Genomic DNA, 23,710 nt, shown 5'->3' on the forward strand with positions numbered 1-23,710 from the left:
ATAACCATCTCGTGTGCTGTCAGTGAAGTGATCCTTCAATACAGCCATTGGAAAACAATCTCATAAGAATTAGAATCTAATCAAATTCAGAAGTGAAGCACTGGGTATTTGCACAAGAGTGATTTGTGGTTGCAGATCCATTTGTTAAACATGACTGAAGCACTGAAATAGATAAGTGCGTGCACCATTTGGTACAGCTGTTGGATTCATAATTCCAGCAATGTAAAAGTCACAGCATGAAGTGCACAGCTTCTGGGCATTGCAGGTGCCAAATCAAAGTCAGGTGGAAATGGTATGCACTGGGGAGAAGGCAAACACAGGAGGAATCTCTCCTCAATAAATGTCCTGCCTTTGTTCTACCATGCAAGTGTTAGGCTTGTATACACTGGAATTTAGAAGGATGAGAGGGTATCTTATTAAACATGGGCGGCACGGTAGCGCAGCGGTAGAGTTGCTGCTTTACAGCGAATGCAGCGCCGGAGACTCAGGTTCGATCCTGACTACGGGTGCTGCACTGTAAGGAGTTTGTACGTTCTCCCCGTGACCTGCGTGGGTTTTCTCCGAGATCTTCGGTTTCCTCCCACACTCCAAAGACGTACAGGTATGTAGGTTAATTGGCTGGGTAAATGTAAAAATTGTCCCTAGTGGGTGTAGGATAGTGTTAATGTACGGGGATCACTGGGCGGCACGGACTTGGAGGGCCGAAAAGGCCTGTTTCCGGCTGTATATATATGATATGATATGATAAGATTATTAAGGGATTGGACACGCTAGAGGCAGGAAATACGTTCCCAATGTTGGGGGAGTCTAGAACCAGGGGCCACAGTTTAAGAATAAGGGGTAGGCCATTTAGAACGGAGATGAAGAAAAACCTTTTCACTCAGAGAGTTGTAAATCTGTGGAATTCTCTGCCTCAGAAGGCAGTGGAGGCCAATTCTCTGGATGCTTTCATGAGAGAGCTCTTAAGGATAGCGGAGTCAGGGGGTATGGGGAGAGGGCAGGAACGGGGTACTGATTGTGGATGATCAGGCATAATCACATTGAATGGCAGTGCTGGCTCGATGGGCTGAATGGCCTACTCCTGCACCTATTTTCTATTGTCTATTGTCATTTTCCCTGTGAGAAATTTCTGCATTTCCATCTTGCACCAATGGTTACATCCTCATTTTATGTTCAGCCATCTTATACTCAGAACACTCTAAGACAAAAGTCGCATGTATTGCAAGAATCATAAGCTCACTGTAAGCTTAATGGTACCTCACTGAAATGTTCACATACATTGTTCAGAAGAAGATTGGCGAGAGCACCTTTACACTGGCCGACTTTTCACCCAAGCCTACAATCCTGGGCCAAGTCAAGAGACTGATAATATGACAGGCCTTGTTCTCTAGTAGCTCAGCAGCTGCCCAGCAACCTGAACATACAGTTAAAGTTTAGTTTATTGTCACGTACAGCAAAGTGCCTTTGTTGCGTACTATCTAGTCAGCGGAAAAACCATACATGATTACTCTTGAACCATTACAGTGTACAGATACATGATAAGGGAATAACATTTAGTGCAAGGTAAAGCCAGTAAAGTCTGATCAAGGATAGTCTGAGGGTCATCAAAGAGGTAGATAATAGTTCAGCACTGCTCTCTGGTTGTGGTAGGATGATTTGGTTGCCTGTTAACAGCTGGGAAGAAACTGTCCCTGAATCTGGAGGTGTGTGTTTTCACACTTCTGTACCTTTTGCCCGATGGGAGAGGGGAGAAGAGGGAGTGACCAGGGTGCGCTTCGTCCTTCGTTATGCTGCTGGCGTTGCCGAGGCAGCGTGAGGTATAAGTGGAGTTAATGGAAGGGAGGTTGGTTTGTGTGATGGCCTGGGCTGCGTCCGATGAAGGATAGTCCGAGGGTCACCAGTGAAGTGGAGGACAATCTCAAGAATTAGAATAAGTAATCAAATTGGAACATATAACATGGAAAAACTGTGGAGCATAAAAAGAGGATCTAATCACTGGGGGCAAAACAAAGAATGTCTTCTGCCAGGAAATCAGGCAAGTGAAATGCATTTACAAAGTTTACGAAATGGCAGTTGGGATTTTTTTGCAAACAGTTTTGCAAGTTGGTTGTCAATATTGTAGCCAACCACTTGGACAGAGAGTTGTACAAGTATAGGGAATCATTGATGCATGGAGTCAGGCAGGTGGAAAAGAAAGGGCTTCAGCCAACCTCGATGAACCCACGCAGTGCTCATTTATTCAAGATAGCTGCAGGGGGCAGAAAATGAACCATTACCCAGTAAAGGATGCACCTGCAAATTGCTGGATTTCTGTGTGCAACTCATTAATGTTACATTACCAAAAGCAGTTGCATTACAATGTATAGCCATAATGACCTTCACTGCCAGACAGCAGTACAACTCCAATTCTCTCTCCAACTGGTGGCCTCGGCAAATGCTGAAACAAAGGCATCTTACACATTTCTTTCCGTGAAGTTCCGGTTTGAGCAAAGTAATTCTTCCAAAACGCTGCCATCTTCTTGGACCACTGTTCAAGGACCAGTAGACTGGATGATGTTCAAGGACCTGTCAATGGACCTGAATGATTATGCCGCAGTTGTTAAAAACTTCACAAGGAAATGTGTGGAGGTGTGTGTACCCATCAAAACCATCCGTGTTCCCCAATCAGAAGCCTTGGATCAACCTGTTGGTCTGCATTCTTCTGTGGACTAGACCTCTGGCGTTCAAGTCTGGCCACGCAGATTCTCCGAGATCTTCGGTTTCCTCCCACACTCCAAAGACGTACAGGTGTGTAGGTTAATTGGCTTGGTAAATGTAAAAATTGTCCCTCGTGGGTGTAGGATAGTGTTAATGTGCGGGGATTGCTGGTCGGTGCGGACCCGGTGGGCCGAAAGGGCCTGTTTCCTCACTGTATCTCTAAAACTAAAAATTGAAGTCATGCAAGAAGTCCAGATACGACCTTGATAAGGTCATCAAAAAGGTTAAAAGGGACTTTTGCTCCAAACTGGAGAATGAAACAGACATTCAGCAGCTGTGGTAGAGCGTGTACGCCATCACTTCCTGCAAGGTAAATCCAGGGGGCAGCTCAAGTGACAGCGAAGCATCACTGCTAGACGAGTTCAGTGCATTCTATGCACACTTTGATAGGGAAAACGCTGGTGTGCCTTACTGGCCCACCATAGCCACAGATGGAGTTACAAACTCATTCACAGAGACCTATTTCATGAGATACGTCTGGAGGGCGAACCCTCAGAGAGCATCTGGACCTGATGGTATACCTGCTCGTGTATACCTGGTGGTATACCTGCTCGTGTATATCTGATGGTATACCTCCTCGTGTATATCTGATGGTATACCTCCTCGTGTATATCTGATGGTATACCTCCTCGTGTATACCCGATGGTATACCCCCTCGTGTATACCTGATGGTATACCTCCTCGTGTATATCTGATGGTATACCTGCTCGTGTATACCTGATGGTATACCTGCTTGTGTATACCTGATGGTATACCTTGCTAACAATTTCATCCTTCCACCTCGGGACGTATGACAATAAACTCCTGTATGAACTCCGGCAATCCTGTCTCTTCCTGTATATACAGTTTTGGGTGCTAGTTTTCCTCCTGATTAAAGAATTAGACACATTGTTATCTGCTTTGGAGTCAGAAAAGATGTAATGTTCTGTATTCTACTCCAGTATAATACAGCAAACACACTGCACACGAATTCTCTCACTCTCCCAAGAGTTGATTTCAAATATGTATCAGTTTGTTATTTAATGATGCACATCTAATTGCTTCAGATGTTTCTGCCTAGAAATTGGATTATTAAAAATATTTAAGGCATGAATCAGATATGCAGATAAAACATATAAACACACATTTTAATACATTTATGCCTATTAGCCATTTAAGGCCAAATATTAGGAAATTGGACCAAACACTTGTCAGGTTACGGCTTAATCCATGAGTCTCGCACAAATAACATACTCAAGAGTGTTTATTTGTCTTAGGTACCGAAAATGGAACACTGAAATTCTTACTGGCAAAAGGTCATATATAAGGACGCTCCTCTGACACTCACGAAAGCAAGTAAATCTAAATGCAGGAACTCAATTAATGATTTAAACAAATTGTTCATACAATTTTATAAATCCACTGTTATTTTATGGTATTAAAAAATTCATTGCAAGCTGCCCCATCCCTTCTACTGCACACTGATGCCCCATCCCTTCTACTGCACACTGATGCCCCATCCCTTCTACTGCACACTGATGCCCCATCCCTTCTACTGCACACTGATGCCCCATCCCTTCTACTGCACACTGATGCCCCATCCCTTCTACTGCACACTGATGCCCCATCCCTTCTACTGCACACTGATGCCCCATCCCTTCTCTCATTTTTATTGCAACCAGTGGCTTTCATGGCAAAAGCTTTTTAATAGTACTGATTGCTTCACATGATTTAGCATATAAATGATAGTTCACCTGCCCGCTTAATTGTGATCAGGTATTAAGATAAGATAAAACTTTCTTCATCCCCAGAGGGAAATTGGTCTGCCAAAGTCAACAATTGGTCACAACACATAAGGTACACGAAAACTTGAAATTAAAAGTAAAAAGAAAAAGACTGTTGTCTGGCTGCCGTGTGCACAGCGCCTTCACCGGAACAAACAAACGCAGGCTTGTCCCCCACCCACCCACGCCGGTCGGTCTCCCCCCCACCCACGCCGGTCTCCCCCCCACCCACGCCGGTCCCCCACCCACGCCGGTCCCCCATTGTCTTCCCACCCACCCTCACCCTCATCGACCGCGAGGCCCCGCCGAGGCTCCCATCGCTGCCACCGCTGAGGCTTCTTCGGCCCAGACAGGCCTCGCTGCCCGGCTTCACCACAGTCCCCTGGGAGGCCTGTGGGGCGAGTTGGGCCTACCGGGGTGCGCTCCAGTCGTCGGTCATCGTTTTGGTCGTCAGCGGCGGTTGTTCGGTGGGTGGATCGGGCCCGCACGACTCCCCGGGACAGGTACAGGTACAGGTACAGGGGCAAACCTTAATCCTTTCTTAATGCAGGGATATTTCAGTGATTCCCAATTTAGCACTATGTACACTGGAAAATATCTCACATTATTAGCACTTCAAAAATGGGTGTAATCCAATGTCTAGATACGCATGTGAGCATGTAGTCTACTGCATTCAAATTCCTTACTCTGATAAACTGTAAACTCATTACAGATTGGACCACGAATCGAACTGCAGTCTGTTGTCAATTGTAAGCCTTGTTTTATTATGTTGTCTACTGAGTATTGTGTTTACAAATATACCATGCTGCTGCCAGTAAGAATTTCATTGTTTCGTTATGACATTTAAAAACTTTTGAGCATTTACAAAATTGGATTATATTTTCATTGTAAATACTGCACAAGTTATAAAGTCAGTCAGAGATATACAGCAGGAAAACAAGCCCTTCAGCCCACAAGTGTGTGTTAACCATCAAGCACACCATGTCACTAATCCCACATTAATCCATTAAAACAATCCCCATATTCTCATCAGTTTCCCCTAGATTCTAGCATTCACCTGCACACTGGAGATAGTTTATGGTGGCCAATTAGCCTGCCACTCCACACATCTTTGGGATATGGATGGAAACCAGAACACTCTCCAGCCCTGCTACGAAGGATGTCATTAAATTTTGAAGGGCACGGAAGAGATTTACCAAGATATCCCAACCCGAAACATCAGCTGTTCAAGTCCTTCAAAGATGCTGCCTGGCCCCCTGAGCTTCTCCAGCACTTTGTGTCTTTTATTGTAAACCAGCATCTACAGACTCTTGTGTCAACATTTAACCAAAATGTTACCTGGGCGTGCGGGCTTAAATGATGGGGTGGGACATTTTACTTTAGACTACAGGAGGCTTATTGAGGTGCAGAAGATCATGAGGAGCAAAGGTAAAGTGAATACTCAGTCACAGCGTAGATAATTCAAAAGGTAGTGGGTATTGGCATAAATCGAACGGGGAGAGATTTATGAGTAAGCAACTTTTTCACTCAGAGTAGGTATATCTGGAGTGAGCTGCCAGAGGAAGCTATAGAAATGGATAGTATAAGAAAATAACTGCAGATGCTGGTACAAATCGAAGGTATTTATTCACAAAATGCTGGAGTAACTCAACAGGTCGGGCAGCATCTCAGGAGAGAAGGAATGGGTGACGTTTCGGGTCGAGACCCTTCTTCAGACTGATGTCAGGGGGGTGGGACAAAGGAAGGATATAGGTGGAGACAGGAAGATAGAGGGAGATCTGGGAAGGGGGAGGGGAAGAGGGACAGAGGAACTATCTAAAGTTGGAGAAGTTGATGTTCATACCACTGGGCAAATGGATATAATTACAATTTAAAAAAAATATTTAGACATTAATATGGATAGGAAAGGTTTAGAGTGCTTTGCGTCAAATGGGACTAGCCCAGCCTAACTTGGTCAGCATGGACAAGGAGGGCTGAAGGGCCTGTTTCTGTGTTGTAGACCTTAATGACTAGGACCTGGAGAAAACCCAAACTCCACAGGCAGCACCCTAGGTCAGAATCAAGCATATACTGTGAGACAATGGCTTTACCAGCTGCACCCCTAGCTTTTTAATGTAAGTATTTAGCTACACGAATAGTTACAAATAGGTTAAAAGTATGTCTGTCACTGAGCTGAGGCAAGGCAAGTTGGTAGACATTGTAAAATTTCTGCAAACATCATAACTCCATTGACTAAATTGGTAATTAAAACAAATTAATGAGGAGGCAAAATGGAGTGGCTGGTTGAGCTGCAGCCTCGTAGCACCAAAGACCTGGGTTTGATCCCGATCCATGTTGATTTTGCATGTTCTCCCTGTGACCACATGGATCTCCTCCAGGTGCACCAGTTTCCTTCTACATCCCAAAGATGTGCAGCTTTGTGGTTTAATTGGCCTCTGGAAATTGCCCCTAGTGTGTAGGGAGTGTAGTCAAAAATGAGATGGAATAGCGTGTGATCAAATGACTGATGGTCGATGTGGACTCAGTGGGCTATGCTGTATCTTTCAATCTCAAACGTGGGCCAAGATTCTCCCAACCTCCTTGTCTTTTTTGTCTTGTCTTGTTGATACTGCACCAACCACCGCTGTTGGGCTATAAACGTGCACCCTCCACCCTCACTTCCCATTCAATTACATGGTATATTTTTTATTTCTATGCAATGCACATAATTAATTATTTATACCTTAAAATATGGAATATCAAAAAACTGGCCTTCCCCATTCTACCTCCAAACTAAATTTCAAGAATGATGACAAGTCAGGTGTAAAAAGTCATGGGTAAATACCAATATTCTTTCCGTAGGAAGGAACTGCAGGTGATGGGTTTAAACCAAAGATAGCTGGAGTAACACAGCGGGACAGGCAGTATCTCTGGAGAGAAGGAATGGGTGACGTTTCGAGTCTGCTCATTTCTTCTCTCCAGAGGTGCTGCCTGTCCTGCTTTACTCCAGCTTTTTGTACTAATATTCTTTGATTAAAGTGTGTAGTCAAGCTCAAAATCTAAACCACATAATTAAATTTTCATCATAATTATGAATCATTTGCAATATTCTCCCAGGAGGCAACAATTTAAGTCAGCAAAAAGGCAGTTTGCCTAACAAACCTGTCCTGAGCTCACATACTTTCACATATACACAATGTCGTTTGAACAAATTCTTCAGGGTTTATTTATATCCTGAATCCACTCCAATTGCCAATTGTTCACAATTCATCTGTGCAACTATCATAAAACTAACCAGAATAAAATCTTTTACGTTATTGACAATAAGAGAACAAAATTACGCACACAACATGTTCACAAGTTAAGTAAATTCCACATTCACACAGGATTGAATGAAATGTAGCCAATGTTTTAACCAAGTTTAATTACTTTTATTTTTAATTTGTCATGAAGGGTTTTGGTACATGGCTTCGACCAATGCTCTACTGTAAAAAAAAAAAAACAAGCTATAAAAATATATGGTCAGCCTTTGTTTCCCTCAGAAAGAGAAGCTACATACAAATTTTAACAAAATTGTTTCCCCCCACCCCCCTCCCTCCCCACCCAAAGTAGATACTTCTATCCTGCAATGTTGGATTACTACTTTTCAATGTTATTTGGTTCATTGCTATTCTACACAATAAGTTTCCAGAAAAAATAAACAAAAAGTAAAGATAAATTAATGAAATACATGAGTGTATTCAATAACCCTCCCAATTCCCCATGCAGGTATGCTTAAGTAGACATAATGTAAAACAATTCATTCAGGAAAATAAGCAGAGATGAAGACTTGTAACAAATGTTCCTGTTTGTACGATACAACAAAAAGGAAGCTTTTGCTAAATTTGTTCTTAAAAATCAAGGCACAAGGATTATACCGTATTTATATTAATGCGTTATCATTAATAATTTAGTAGAATCAACAATGATTTCTCTAATTTGGATTAAAACTAAAAGAATCAGGGCAGAAAGCCACTAGCCTGGATTGCAAACCCCATTAAGTGTGTCATCGAATTATTTCAACAACAATACACAACATTAATACATACAAAGGTCTGTGCAGGAATTGCTTTTGGTTTTGAAACCGTACATAATTTAATGATGGACACGTACAATATTCCAACATCTAACATTTATTAGCAACATCTGTGCCTAATGAAGAAAATTTGCAAGCTTTAATGCTGAATTTTACTGTACATTTAAAACATAAACATGCCAAATTGATTGTCCACGTTAGTTGAGAGATGATGTAAATTTCCACAGTAATTGCCTTTAATACCAATGTTAAAGCTTGAATGTATTTCATTAAGAATAACCAAGGCACATTGCTGCTTTGTGTTCACGGATAGAGATTATTTCCAGTTTTTATTTCAAAAAGCCTTGTTTATAAAATTCACGCTTGTTCCGCCGATCAGGAGGGAAAGCAAATGCCGCAGCATTCCATACAGATTTCCAAACAGTCTGAGGACTCGCAGCAGGCATCCATGATGCCACAGTCCATGTCACACGGGCAGTTACAGTCATCACCAAGGTCATCTGGTCCACAACAGCAGCAACTGTTTTCAGATGTACAGATACCGCATGAAGCTTGGCCCAGAATAATGTTGCAAAAGGTGACAAATTCACAGAATAGGCAGGCGAGAATGCAATGCACACAGCCGTCTTCCAAGTGTAGATTGCCATCCATCCAACAGATTATAACATGGGGGACAAAGAGAAGGAAAAACAGGTCACATAAAGGCAAAGATATATCAAAATACACTATAAATAAGTAAGAACTTCATTGTTCTGTCTGGGACATATGACAATAAAACACTCGTCGCTGAACTTGTAATTATCATTTATTCCTCAATAACATATCGTCATCTATTGTAACTATTAACATCAGTAACCATTGACAGAAATATAGGTACAAAGCTCAATATTTTATCACTACATACCTCATCCAACTGCCAAAACCATCCCTACATATCCCACCCCACAAAAACAAAACTAGACACAAAATTTGTTAATAGACACGGAAGACCAGTCTTAAAGAAATGTGGCCTGTTGTCCTTTTGAAGTGTTAAAAATGCAAACAAAAGATCAAGGCTGTCAAGATTTAAAATACTTCTGATTGGTATTTGCAATAACCCCAAAAGCCTATCCCTAAACATTGTAAGTCTTCCAAAATATTATAATTTTGCTCAATTAATACATATGATGAAGATCTTTAGAGTTATATTTATCATGTCATGCTGACACATTGGTGACCAACTATGACTGTACGGCAAACCAAATTCCTCGTAGGTTGCAAAATATACTTGGCTAATAAATTACGATGATTATGATAATTGTTATTATGACCTATTGCAAATACTTAAAACAATGCTCTTAAATAGGAAACATACAAAACAAGATCTCAATGGAAGGAAAACACAATGCGGATGCTAGTAATACTCAGCAAGACAGCCACCTCATATGATCGTAGACACAGTTAAAGTTTCCTAGCATCAGCCCTTCATTCACAGGGACGCAGTGATAGATCAGCTACCTCACAGTGCCAGAGACCCCGGGTGCTGTCTGTGTGGCGTTTGCATGTTCTCCCTGTGTTTTCCCATGTTCTCTCATGGGTTTTCTCCGGGTGCTCAAGTTTCCGCCCATATTCCATGACGTGCAGGTTTGTAGGTTAATTGGCTTCTGTAAAATGTCTCTAGTGTGTAGGATGCGACAGTAGGATAACATAGAACTAGTGTACAGATGATGGATGGCCAGCGTGTACTGGATGGGCCAAAGGGCCTGTTTCCACGCCGTATCTCTAAACTAAACATATTGACACAAACCATTAACTTTTTTCCCCCACAGATCCCACCTACATTGCCACTTTATTTTTGTCTGTACTCAAGTCTGTTTATGAATAGGTAATTACCCATATTGACGAAATGCCCTCTAAGTTTCATTCCAAGATGTTACACAACTGAATTTTGTTATTGTGTTTTGTTAAGAAGGTACAAGACATGGTTAGTAAGTTTGCAGGTGACACTAAAATGGATGGTATTGCAAATAGCAAAGATGGTTATCAAACATTACAGCAGAATCCTAATCAGTTGGACATATAGACTGAGGAATGGTGAATGGAGTTTAATACTGATAAGTATCGCATGTTGTATCTTGGAAAATCACACCAGGGCAGGACCTTCACAGTAAGTGGCAGGGCTCTGGGGAGTGTTGTAGAGCAGAGGGATATTGGAGTGTGGGTACATAGTTGCTTGAAAGTAGCATCACAGGTCGATTGGGTGGTCAAGAAGGCTTTCATCAGTCAGGGTAAATATAGAGGTTGGGATGTTATGGTACAGCTGTACAAAACTTTGGCAAGGCTACATTTGGAGTATTGTGTTCAGCTTTTGTCCTCCTGCTATACGAAAGATGTTATTCAACTGGAAAGAGTGCAAAAAAGATTTCAGAGTTTATTTCCAGGACTTGAGGGCCTGAGCTACAGGGAGAGTTTGGGCAGGCTCAGACTTCATTCTTTGGAGCACAGGTTGATGAGGGGTGATCTTATAGAGCTGTACAAAATCATGAGGGGAATATATAGGGAAGATGCAGTCTTTTACACTGTATAGGGGAATCAAGAACCAGAGGTCATAGGTTTGAGGTGATAGGGGAAAGATTTAATAAGAACCTGTTTAGTATAGAGATACATCATGGAAACAGGCCCTTCGGCCCACTAAGTCCACACTGACCAGCGATCCCCGCACATTAATATAATATACACAATAGGAACAAATTTACATTGATACCAAGCAAATTAATCTACAAACCTGTACATCTTTGGAGTGTGGGAGGAAACCAAAGATCTTGGAGAAAACCCACGCAGGTCACAGGGAGAACGTACAAACTCCGTACAGACAGCACCCGTAGTCAGGATGGAACCCGGGTCTCTGGCGCTGCAAGCGCTGTAAAGTAGCAACTCTACTGCTGTGCCACCGTAAATTAAAATTTTATTTAAATTTATTTCATATCTCTTTCATAAGTTTTAAATTGTTAACTTAAACTATGTTTCTTTTTAAACATAAACAGTTTATAAAACCTGACCCTGGCAACAGGTCATGCATATTTGAGAATTGCGTTAATACGTGCCACACTATTAGCGCTGTGGATTTTGTAGATTAAACACTAGACTGAGGACAAGCAAGTTTATTTTACATAGCACCTTTGCACAATGCAAATGATGATATTCACGAGACTCGTTTACAGGCCCTTACTGCACCCCCTGTGAACTTATGACCATCAGGCCAAATTCTGTGCCAACTTCATTTAAAAGTTTGCAGATGACACGATCATAGTGGGTGGTATCCCAAACAATGACAAGACAGAAGAGAGGAACGAAATGGAGAGCTCAGTAGCATGGTGTCAAGATAACAACCTCTCCCTCAATGCCAGTAAAATAAAGGAGGTGCTCATCATCTTTAGGAACCGGGTTGGTGTTTACATGGCAGTCATGGTCGAGAGCTTCTGGTTTCTAGGTAAAAAAGCAGAGCCATGCCGTTTCTACCTCAGAATGTAACGGAAATCCGTGATGTCCCCAATGACTATTATTCATTTCCACAGATGCACCATATCCGGATGTTTCACATCTTGGTAATGACAACTGCTCTGCCCAGGACAGCAAACATTCAGAGAGAGTAATGAACACGGCCTAGTCCATCACGCAAACCATCCTCCCTCCCTCCAATATCACCATGTAGACGTCAACTGCCTCGAGAATGCAGTCAACATCATTGAGGACAACTCACTCCAATCTTTCTTTCTTCTCCCCTCTCCCATCAGCAGAAAATGCAAAAGCTTGAAAGCACATACCAAGAACAATCTCTTCCCCAGTCATAACTCTCTCATATGACAAGGATGAATTCCCAATCTTCTAATCTAATTCATTGAGCTCCTTGCACATTTATTACCTGCACTTTCTCTGCAGCTGTAACACTATATTCTGCACTTTTTTACATTTTCTCTTTTGCACTACACAATATATTTGTGTGAGGTATAATTTGTCTGGATAGCATGCAAACCAAAAATGTTCACTGTATCTCAGCAAGCATGACAATAATAAACCAATACCAATACAACTACACCATCTTATTCCTTAATTAACATTATAATTTTATGTTTCTTACATGCAAACAGAAATTTTACACAAAAGAGTTGCATAAACTTGCCGAAGAGCAATAGAGACGATTTACCCAATTTAAATGTGGTTGTGAAAGTTACAGCCATCAAATTGAAAATAATTTATCACACCAACATTTGCACGCGGTTAATTTGAAGATAACTTGATTTTAGCGGCACGGTGGCACAGAGTTACTGCCCTACAGCGCCAGAGACCTGGGTTCAATCCTGACTACGGGCGCTGTCTGTACAGAGTTTGTACGTTCTCCCTGTGACCTGATGGGTTTTCTCCGAGATCTCCAGTTTCCTCCCACACTCCAAAGACGTCCAGGTTTATAGGTTAATTGGCTTGGTAAAATTGTAAATTGTCCCTAATGCGTGAAGGATAATTTTAATGTGCGTGGATCGCTGGTCGGCGTGGACCTGGTGGGCCGAAGCGCCTGTTTCCCTGCAGTTTCTCTAAACTAAACTAGTATGAAAGTCGAATGATTAAAGATTTAAACTTTAAACTATATATTTCAGCATCAAATTCAATTTCCTCAACAGCTGGTTTACAATTGCACAAGGTATTAGCAGAAGATCACAAATACAACACAAACCTTGGTCCAGGTCCATTTTAGTTAGCTATGCCAGCAGGGTTCAAAACACTCTGAATTAATTTCCAGACATTCAGTTGTCTCACAGCAAGAAACAAAGAGTGTAAAATTGAAGTCACAGGCACAGTTAGCAAGAATCTCCTGAAAGCTCATGCAGGAACTGCGACAGCAAACACAGCAGGAAGAACAGAAACCATGCAGACTGAGAGAGCAAACCTGAAGAAGGCCAAGGGTGAATTTGGAGCAGTGACAGAAAAGAGGCCAGAACCAAAGAAGCACGCAGTCTAAAGCAGAGAGAAAGTTTTGAACAAAGTTAATCAACTAAATACAGCTTCATAGAAAAGAGCACATTTATTCAAAAAAATTCCTGTGCAAATTGGTGCACATTTTCCAGGGCTGCTTCGAGTCACAGCAGTAGAGTTGCTGCCTCACAGCGCCAGGGACCCAGGTTTTGATCCTGGTACAGGTGCTGTCTGTATGGAGTATATACTCCTGTGACATGTGTGGATTTTCTCTGAGAACTTCGGTTTCCTCCCACACTCCAAAGAGGTACAGGTTTGGAAGTTAATTGGCTTGGTATAAATGTAAACATTGTCCTCGTGTAGGATAGTGTTAATGTGCGGTGATCGCTGGTCGGCGTATCTGAACTAAACTAAACTAAATTTGCAACCCACCTTTTGATACTTTGACTGATAGACAGCTCAAGGTCTAAAACCCAAGGGAATCCGCGATATCAAGTGATCATTACCCATCCTACTTTGGTCAGACCACATTAGTGACCACAAATCTAAGCCCTTCCTGGACATTTCCTCGCAGATATTTCAGTTACCACCAGCAGCAACCAGCCAGCCTCACTGCCTCAGGGTGCTTCACACATTGCACGGATCCTTGTCCATGTTGTACCCTCCATTTCAATCTTACTTCATCATTCAAAGCAGGCAGGAATTCAAACTCACCTTCTCGCCATTGCTTCGCCCATTATGATAACAGCTATCATTCGTGGCTTTGCGGCAAGCAAGAACAATGAATGCAGCTGCTGCGTTTACTGTGGCTGACACTGACACAATGGGACTACAGAGCACAGGAAGACTAGAGAAACATGTGGGGGAGGAGGCTGTGGGGGAGGAGGCAGTGGGGAAAGGAGCCAAATTACCAGGCCATATATGTTATACCATACGAGGTTCGACTTCAGGCGATGGGGGAAGGGTGACGGGAGCAGGCTATGTGATGGCTGGAAGCCCCTGGTCAAGAACCGGCACAGAAGCGGTGAATACTTGATTCAATCGCTTCAACGGAAAGTAGACCATCATCCTCGACCTCGGGGGATAGCCACGGCGACGACGACCATATGAGGAGAGCAAAATTGAGCCCAAATGTTAAACGTATGAGTGTTAATCTGTAACCCAGGAAATTCACCACAATGTATCGCAGTGATGAATGTAGTTTCTCGTAACTTTTCCTTTCAGCCATAAATCATTATGGCAGATAAGGTTCCACAAAACAAAAAAGCATAACATCTCTTAATATTTTTGTTCCGCAGATGCTGAAATGCATATAATTATTTTACAAATTCGTATGAATCTTTCATTTCACCTCAGAACAAGAGGACATTAAGACCACAAAGGGCAGCAATCAGTGATCTGTTCTTTAAGAAAAAATGCAGTCATTAATATGCCATTTCAAACAGAGTCCTCTGCTCACTTCCTTTATGTCTTGCACATCCTGTTTGGATTTCCTGAAAAATTAGTTGCTCCCCAAAGCCTATTAATTATCGTTAATATAACTGACTGTCGGGCCCTGAAGGCAGAATCAGTAATTGACTCATCAATTTATCTCCACTTTCAGGTATTATCCAAGTTCATGACATCGATTAAAACACTATAATGTACTTTCCAGCTTCACTAAACCTGAACTGATTAAAAAAACAACAAACAAAACACACACACACCAAGGACAGGTTAACTGGTATTTCATTGGTGAAATAGGAGTTCAGAAAATTACTCTCAGGCTCCATTATTAAATGCAAATAAGGCACTGGTAAAATAAACTACTGGCTGTGGTTTAACCGAAAGAGAAATTTGCACATATGAATAAATCACATTTTTATTCAATGCAGATCAGAAACTGAACAGAACATTCTCTGTTTAAATGCAAATTAGGAGAGAAGCTAACTAAGCATTTGATTAATCCCATATATTTTAAACCGAGGCAAGCGATCCAGTTCAGATATATGAACATTAGCAGAGATCAAAATAAAAAAAATGAGCACCTAGTTATACCTCAAAGATATGTATATAACCATCTGAGGAGTAGCACCATTGAATGTCATTTGATGATCAGTGCAGAGCAAAGCAAGCAAGGCACACTTCACTTTAAGACTATGGGTGCGTTTGTACAATGCAAATTTCTTTGCATGCTTCTATGCATGTAGAAACTGGATCATACTTTCCATTCATAGGTGAATTTTGCTTAATATTGAAAAAATGCTACAAGATGTGGGTTTGTAGCCAAGTCCTTCAAATTATACAGATATTAAATATTGGACTTGGCTACAAACCCACATCTTGTAGCATTTTTTCAATATTAAGCAAAATTAAAGCCCTTCAAATGCTCAAACTCAGTCACTATCTAAAAAGCTTCAGGAGAAGGCATTTCCAAAGTGGGTAGGAAGTTAAAAAGGTATAACCATGGGGATAAAGGACCCATGAGGGGTTTAGATCGGGTAGACGCACAATCTCTTGCCCAAAGTAGAGGAATCAAGGACCAGAGGACATAGGTTTAAGGTGAGAGGGGGGGGGGGGAGATTTAATAGGAACCTAAAGTGTAACTTTTTCACACAAAGGATGGTTGGTGTATGGAAGGAGGTAGTGGAGGCAGGAAGTTTTGCAACATTTAAAAAACATTCAGGCGGGTACATGGATAGGACAGGTTATGGGGGGATATGGGTCAAATGCAGGCAGGTGGGACTAGTGTGGATGGGACATGTTTAGTTCAGTTCAGTTTACTATCACGTGTACCGAGGTACCGTGAAAAGCTTTTGTTGCGTGCTAACCAGTTAGCGGAAAGACAATACATGATTGCAATCGAGCCGTCCACAGTGTAGATACATGATAAAGGGAATAAAGTGAATAACGTTTAGTATAAAGTCAATAACGCTTAGTGTCTACCTTCGATTTAAACCAACATCTGCAGTTTTTTTCCCTAAACATTTAGTGCAAGATATGTTGGCTGGTGTGGACAAGTTGGGCTGAAGTGCCTGTTTCCATGCTGTAAGACTCTATGACTAAGACCAGCAATATACTTCCAAGACATATGACATTTTTATGTGCCTATTGGCCTTGACCTGAAGTGATACAGATCCAGATCAGGGGTTTGGGAGGAAGCCTCTGCAAGATCCAGCAATGCATTTTGTAGATTGTACAGTGTGCAACCATGCTGGTGGATGAAGGGTATTGTTAGGCAGGTGGGTAGAATATTAATCATGTTTTGACTTTGATTGTGCCAACCAAATCAAGCACGACCCTCATCCTGGCCACAGAAGGAAGATTCCATTACTTTTCTTATTTATGCCTTTAAATAAATTAATGCATTGTGAAAAGGCTTTGGAAATATAGGAGGTGAGCCATTTGCCAGGGAGTAACATGCAGGAAGGAACTGCAGATGCTGGTTTAAACCAAACACAGCCACAAAAAGCTGGAGGAACTAAGCGGGTCAGGCAGCATAGACAATAGAGGAGGCCATTCGGCCCTACGAGCCAGCACCGCCATTCAATGTGTTCATGGCTGATCATTCTCAATCAGTACCCCGTACCTGCCTTCTCCCCATACCCCCTGACTCCGCTATCCAGCTCTCTCTTGAATGCATTCAGAGAATTGGCCTCCACTGCCTTCTGAGGCAAAGAATTCCACAGATTCACAACTCTCTGACTGAAAAAGTTGTTCCTCATCTCAGTTCTAAATGGCCTACCCCTTATTCTTAAACTGTGGCCCCTTGTTCTGGACTCCCCCAACATTGGGAACATGTTTCCTGCCTCTAACGTGTCCAACCCCTTAATAATCTTATACGTTTCGATAAGATCTCCTATCATCCTTCTAAATTCCAGTGTATACAAGCCTAGTCGCTCCAGTCTTTCAACATATGATAGTCCCGCCATTCCGGGAATTAACCTAGTAAACCTACGCTGCACGCCCTCAATAGCAAGAATATCCTTCCTCAAATTTGGAGACCAAAACTGCACACAGTACTCCAGGTCAGGTCTCACTAGGGCCCTGTACAACTGCAGAAGGACCTCTTTGCTCCTATACTCAACTCCTCTTGTTATGAAAGCCAACATTCCATTGGCTTTCTTCACTGCCTGCTGTACCTGCATGCTTCCTTTCAGTGTCTGATGCACTAGGACACCCAGATCTCGTTGTACGTCCCCTGTTCCTAACTTGACACCATTCAGATAATACTCTGCCTTCCTATTCTTACCACCAAAGTGGATAACCTCACACTTATCCACATTAAACTGCATCTGCCATGCATCCGCCCACTCACACAACCTGTCCAAGTCACCCTGCAACCTCATAACATCTTCCTCACAGTTCACACTACCACCCAGCTTTGTGTCATCTGCAAATTTTCTAATGTTACTTTTAATACCTTCATCCAAGTCATTAATGTATATTGTAAATAGCTGCGGTCCCAGCACCGAGCCTTGCAGTACCCCACTAGTTACCGCCTGCCATTCTGAAAGGGACCCATTTATCCCCACTCGTTGCTTTCTGTCTGTCAACCAATTTTCTATCCATGTCAGTACCCTACCTCCAATACCATGTGCTCTAATTTTGCCCACTAATCTCCTATGTGGAACCTTGTCAAAGGCTTTCTGAAAGTCAAGGTACACCACATCCACCGGCTCTCCCCTGTCAATTTTCCTAGTTACATCCTCAAAGAATTCCAGAAGATTAGTCAAGCATGATTTCCCCTGCGTAAATCCATGCTGACTCGGAACAATCCTGTTACTACTATCCAAATGCTCCGCAATTTCGTCTTTTATAATTGACTCCAGCATCTTCCCCACCACTGATGTCAGACTAACTGGTCTATAATTTCCCGTTTTCTCTCTCCCTCCTTTCTTAAAAAGTGGGACAACATTAGCTACCCTCCAATCCACAGGAACTGATCCTGAATCTATAGAACATTGGAAAATGATCACCAATGCGTCCACAATTTCTAGCACCACCTCCTTAAGTACCCTGGGATGCAGACCATCAGGCCCTAGGGATTTATCAGCCTTCAGTCCCATCAGTCTACCCAGCACCATTTCCTGCCTAATGTGGATTTCCTTCAGTTCCTCCGTCACCCTAGGATCTCTGGCCACTAGAACATCTGGGAGATTGCTTGTATCTTCCTTAGTGAAGACAGATCCAAAGTACCGGTTCAACTCGTCTGCCATTTCCTTGTTCCCCATAATAAATTCCCCCGCTTCTGTCTTCAAGGGACCCACATTTGCTTTGACTATTTTCTTCCTCTTTACATACCTAAAAAAGCTTTTACTATCCTCCTTTATATTATTGGCTAGTTTACCCTCGTACCTCATCTCTGGAGAGAAGGAATGGGTGATGTCTCTGGTCGAGACCCTTCTTCAGACTGAGACCCTTCAGATTCTTCAGACTCATCGACGAGAAATCTGCACCACTCTTTTGCTGCAGTCTGAAGAAGGGTCTCGAATCGAACAGATGTAGAACTGGAACCATGAAATCAGACGATGGATCTCCCTCCAACACCATTCTCTGTAATTCGTTCAACAACAGTGGTGTCGACGGCAAATTTAAAGATGGAGCTGGAACTGTATCTAGCTGCACAGTCATGGGTATAGAGTGAGTAGAGCAGGGGGCTGAAGACAGAGCCTTGAGGTGCCCCTGTGCTGATGGTCATTGGGGTGGAAGTGTTGCTGCCAGTTCATACCGATCGTTGTACATAGAAAAATAAGGGCAGGAGCAGGCCATTCGACCCTTCGAGCCAGCACCAATACGTTGATGAAGAGGTCAAGGATCCAATTGCAAAGGGACATGCAGATACCCAAGCTTGGTATCAGGTTTGAGGAGATGATGGTGTTGAATGTAGGCCATGAACAGCCTGACATGTGTGTTCTTATTGTGCAAGTGGTCCAGTGCAGAGTGGAGGGCCAGTGAGATCGCATCCCCTGATCATCTATTGTGGCAGTAGGCAGATTGTAATAGGTCCAGGTTCTTGGTAATGTAGGATTTTAAAAGCACTATAACTAACCTCTCAAAACACTTCATCACCATGGATGTTAGTGCCACTGGTCGGTTGTGATTGAGGCATATCACCTTACCCTTCTTGGGATAGACACAAAATGCTGGAGTAACCCAAGCAGGATGTTTCGGATCGAGTATGAAGAAGGATCCTGACCCGAAATATCACCCATTCCTTCTCTCCAGAGATGCTGCCTGTCCTGCTGAGTTACTCCAGAATTTGTCTATCTTTGGTTTAAACCAGCATGTTCCTACACATTTACTCTTCGTGGGTACTGGCATTATTGAGTAGGAAGGAACTGCAGATGCTGGTTTAAACCGAAGATAGGCACAAAAAGGAATAAGGTCCTAGCAAGCCCAACCTCCCTATAGATCAGGCCCTTGAGTCCGAGCAACATCCTCGTAAATCATCTCCCCATCCTTTCCTGGCTCAATGGCATCTTTCCTGTAGCAGGGTAAAAGCTCACATTGTAAATGGAGAATGCGTAGATGAGATTGGGAAAAACAATTCAAGAGTGTATGAAGGAACTGCAGATACTGGTTTAAACCGAAGATAGGCACAAAATGCTGGAACTCAGCGGAACAGGCAGCATCTCTGGATAGAAGGAATGGGTGACGTTTCGGATTGAGACCCTTCTTCAGAGATTGACGATATCCGCATAAGTGTCAGCCAGCTGGTTTGCACAGGTACACTGTAAGGTTCAGATGCTTCCGACGCCTCGCCCTCGTGAAGGATCTTCTGATGTCAGCCTCAGTGACTGAGGTTAAGGTGCCATGGGGGCCAGTGGGGGCCCGAGATGGCACTTCTGGGGTCTCGTAATTAGACAGAATGATAGTGACAGGAGACTCAATCGTTAGGGAGAGAGGCGGAAGATTCTGTGGCCTCAAAAGTGACAACAGGATGGTACGGTGCCTCTCTGGCGCCGGGTTGAGGATGAGCCTGAGTTTAGGATGTTGTAGAACATTCTTAAACGGGTGGGCGAGTAGTCCGATGCTGTTAGAACCATGACACCAATAACATAGGGAGGAAAGAAACGAGGTCCCATGGAGTGAATGCTGGGAGGAAGGACAAAGGTTAAAAAGTAGGACCTCGAATGGAGTGGATCACTCACAGTGTCACATGCCTGAGGACAGAAACAGAAACATGAGCCAGATGGTGGTTGAGGAGCTGGTGCAGGATGCAGGGAATCAGCCTTTCACATCATCTGTTCAGGAAGGAACAGCAGATGCTGGTTTAAACCGAAGGTAGACACAAAATGCTGGAGTCACTCAGTCTGAAGGAGGGTCTCGACCCGAATCGTCACCCATTCCTTCTCTCCAGAGATGCTGCCTGACCTGCTGTCTTACATCATTTGTTCGCTTCTGCAGCAGAGGTGACCTGTGGGGAGGAACGGGTTGCATCTGAACTGGCGGGTGACCAATATCCTGTGCGGTGTTAGTCCCGCTTGAGAGGGTTTAATCTAGATTGGCAATGGGGTGGGTCCAAAAGCAGAGGTGGGCAATGGGATGGGTCCAAAAGCAGAGGTCGGCAATGGGGTGGGTCCAAAAGCAGAGAAGAGGCAGAGGAGAAGTTGTCAAAAAGAACAAGTATTGTAGACAGGGCAAGCGGGAGCATGGCAGAAAGAGAAGCAAGACCTGTGCTTTAAACTGGATTTATTTCAACGCAAGGCAGAAAGTGCTGGAGTGACTCAGCAGGTCAAGCATTATTCTTGTTTCGGGTCAGCACCCTGCTCCAGTCTGAGAAAGATCCCGACCCGAATCATCACCTATCCGGTTTCTCCAGAGATGCTGCCTGACCCAGAGTTACTCCAGCACATCGTGTCTTTTTTTTTGTAAGCCAGCATCTGCAGTTGCTTGCTTCTTTTTTTCAATGCAGGAGTGTTAACAGATAAGGCAGATGACCTCAGGGCATGGATTGGGTTAGGGGACTGCTATCGGCGAACATGTGCAGGACTGGCCACTCAATGTTACAGGTTACAGGTGCTTCAACCATGATAGACATACAGATAGGGGAGTGAAAGGTTGGGTGGGGGGAGTTGCTTTTTTGATGAGACATGAGTTAGTTTATGGGTACAGCATGGAAACAGGCCCTGTGACCCACAGAGTCCACGCCAACCATCTATCATCTATTCACACGAGGTCAAAGTTATGCCACATTCTCATCCACCGGGGGCAATTTTACAGAACCAATTAACTTACAAACCCCCACATCTGTAGGATGTAGGAGGAAGCTGGAGCACTCAGAGAAACCCTAGGCAGTCACAGGTAGAACATACAAAATCCAAACAATACCCGACATCAGGATCGAACCAGGGTCACTGCGCTGAGAGGATGCAGCTCTACAGTTGCCCCACAGCTCCACCCTAACACTCTTGCCACTCATGTGGCCCGGTGATATCCCTTCCCTTGTTTGAGGGCTGCCCCACCCAACTCTGCCTCTCAATGTTTAGCAGGTGAGCTGCCTAGACTGTGAACTCTATCATTCTAATTTCAGTGTGTGTGCTGTTGAAACAAGTGCTTAACAACAGTGCTTTAGGAATATATTCTTGGGGGGGGAGGTGGGGATCATCCAGTGAGACTATGGATAGAGCGGAGAAGCAAGAAGTGGTTGATCACTTTGATGGGACTATTGTAGTCACTCCCCCCCAATAGTCAGCAGAAGTTTGGAGAACAGAAGTGTAACAGAACCTGACCCTGCTGAGTTACTCTGGCATTTTGTGTCTATCATCAGAAGTGTGAGAACAATAGGGTGGGAGATTTTAACTTCTCTAAAATCGACTTGGTCACTCACGGTGCAAAGAACCTGGATAAGGTGGAATTTGATTAATGTGCCCAAGAAAGCTCCCTTAATCAATATCTACAGAGCCCAAGAGTGGACACTGTTCCCTGTTTGAGAGATTGCATTTGGGGGAGGCAAACCAGGGAAGGTTGGCTAATATTGGACCATGATTTAAAAGGGTGGCATGGACAAGCCAGGCAACTACGAACCTGACACCAATCATGGGTAAGTTACTGGAGGGACAGAGAGGGGCAAGATCTACCCACATTTGGATAGACAAGGACTGAATAGAGATAGTCAGCACAGATTGTGATAGGGCGGCACGGTAGCGCAGCGGTAGAGTTGCTGCTTTACAGCGAATGCAGCGCCGGAGACTCAGGTTCGATCCTGACTACGGGTGCTGCACTGTAAGGAGCTTGTACGTTCTCCCCGTGACCTGTGTGGGTTTTCTCCGAGATCTTCGGTTTCCTCCCACACTCCAAAGACGTACAGGTATGTAGGTTAATTGGCTGGGTAAATAAATAAAACATTTTAAAAAATTGTCCCTAGTGGGTGTAGGATAGTGTTAATGTACGGGGATCGCTGGGCGGCACGGACTTGGTGGGCCGAAAAGGCCTGTTTCCGGCTGTATATATATGATATGATATGATATGAGATTGTGTGTGGAAATTATGTCTCACAATCCGTTGTTTTTTTTGAAGGGGCTCACAAAAGGACTGATGAGAATAGGGTGGTGGATGTTGTCCAAATGTTCAGCAAGGCCTTTGACAAGGTCCTGCATAGTAGGTTAGTCTGGAAGTTAGACTGCAGTGTCCAGGAAGGGCTAGCTAATTAGATACATCATTGGCTTGGTGGTAGGACTTAGAGCGTAATTGTGGAAGGTTGTGTTTTTGGACTTCAGATCTGTAACCTGTGGTGTGCCACAGGGACAGGTGCTGGCAACATTGCTGTTCATCACATCTAAACAATCTGGATGAGAATGCACAAAGCATGGTTAGTACGTTTGCAGATGACATTAAAATGGGAAGTATTGTAGGTATTGTAGAAAGAAGGTTGTCAAAAATCACAGCTGGATCTTGTTCAGATCGGTAAGTGGACCGAGAAACGAATAAATGACGTTCATAGAACAGTACAGATCAAGAACAAGCCCTTCGACCAGCAATGTCCATGCCAAACGATACCAAGGCCATCTCTTATCTACCTGCGAATAATCCATTTCCCTCCATTCCCTACATACCCATATTCGTATCTAAAAAGCCTCTGGACTTTGCTGGCTTTACCTAGCTCTAAACATTATTCCCTTATCATGTATCTATAAGCTGTAAATGGCTCAACTGTAATCATGTATTCTTTTTTCCGCTGACTGGATAGCACGCAACAAAAGCTTTT

The 23,710-nt window shown here is 43.3% G+C and overlaps 1 protein-coding gene across 1 annotated transcript in view; it reads right to left on the minus strand.

Annotated features, from left to right (window-relative positions):
* Positions 1–8,120: 8,120 nt before the first annotated feature.
* The window catches only part of mdfic (MyoD family inhibitor domain containing), a 60,947-nt gene continuing 45,357 nt past the window's right edge, over positions 8,121–23,710 (minus strand). Inside the window, exon 5 of the mRNA XM_078416665.1 lies at positions 8,121–9,200. Coding sequence (XP_078272791.1) covers positions 8,950–9,200 — 251 coding nt within the window. The 3' untranslated portion in view covers positions 8,121–8,949. The remainder of the gene's footprint in view (positions 9,201–23,710) is intronic.

The sequence above is a fragment of the Rhinoraja longicauda genome, chromosome 20 (genome assembly GCF_053455715.1).
Source record: "Rhinoraja longicauda isolate Sanriku21f chromosome 20, sRhiLon1.1, whole genome shotgun sequence".
NCBI lineage: Eukaryota > Metazoa > Chordata > Chondrichthyes > Rajiformes > Arhynchobatidae > Rhinoraja > Rhinoraja longicauda.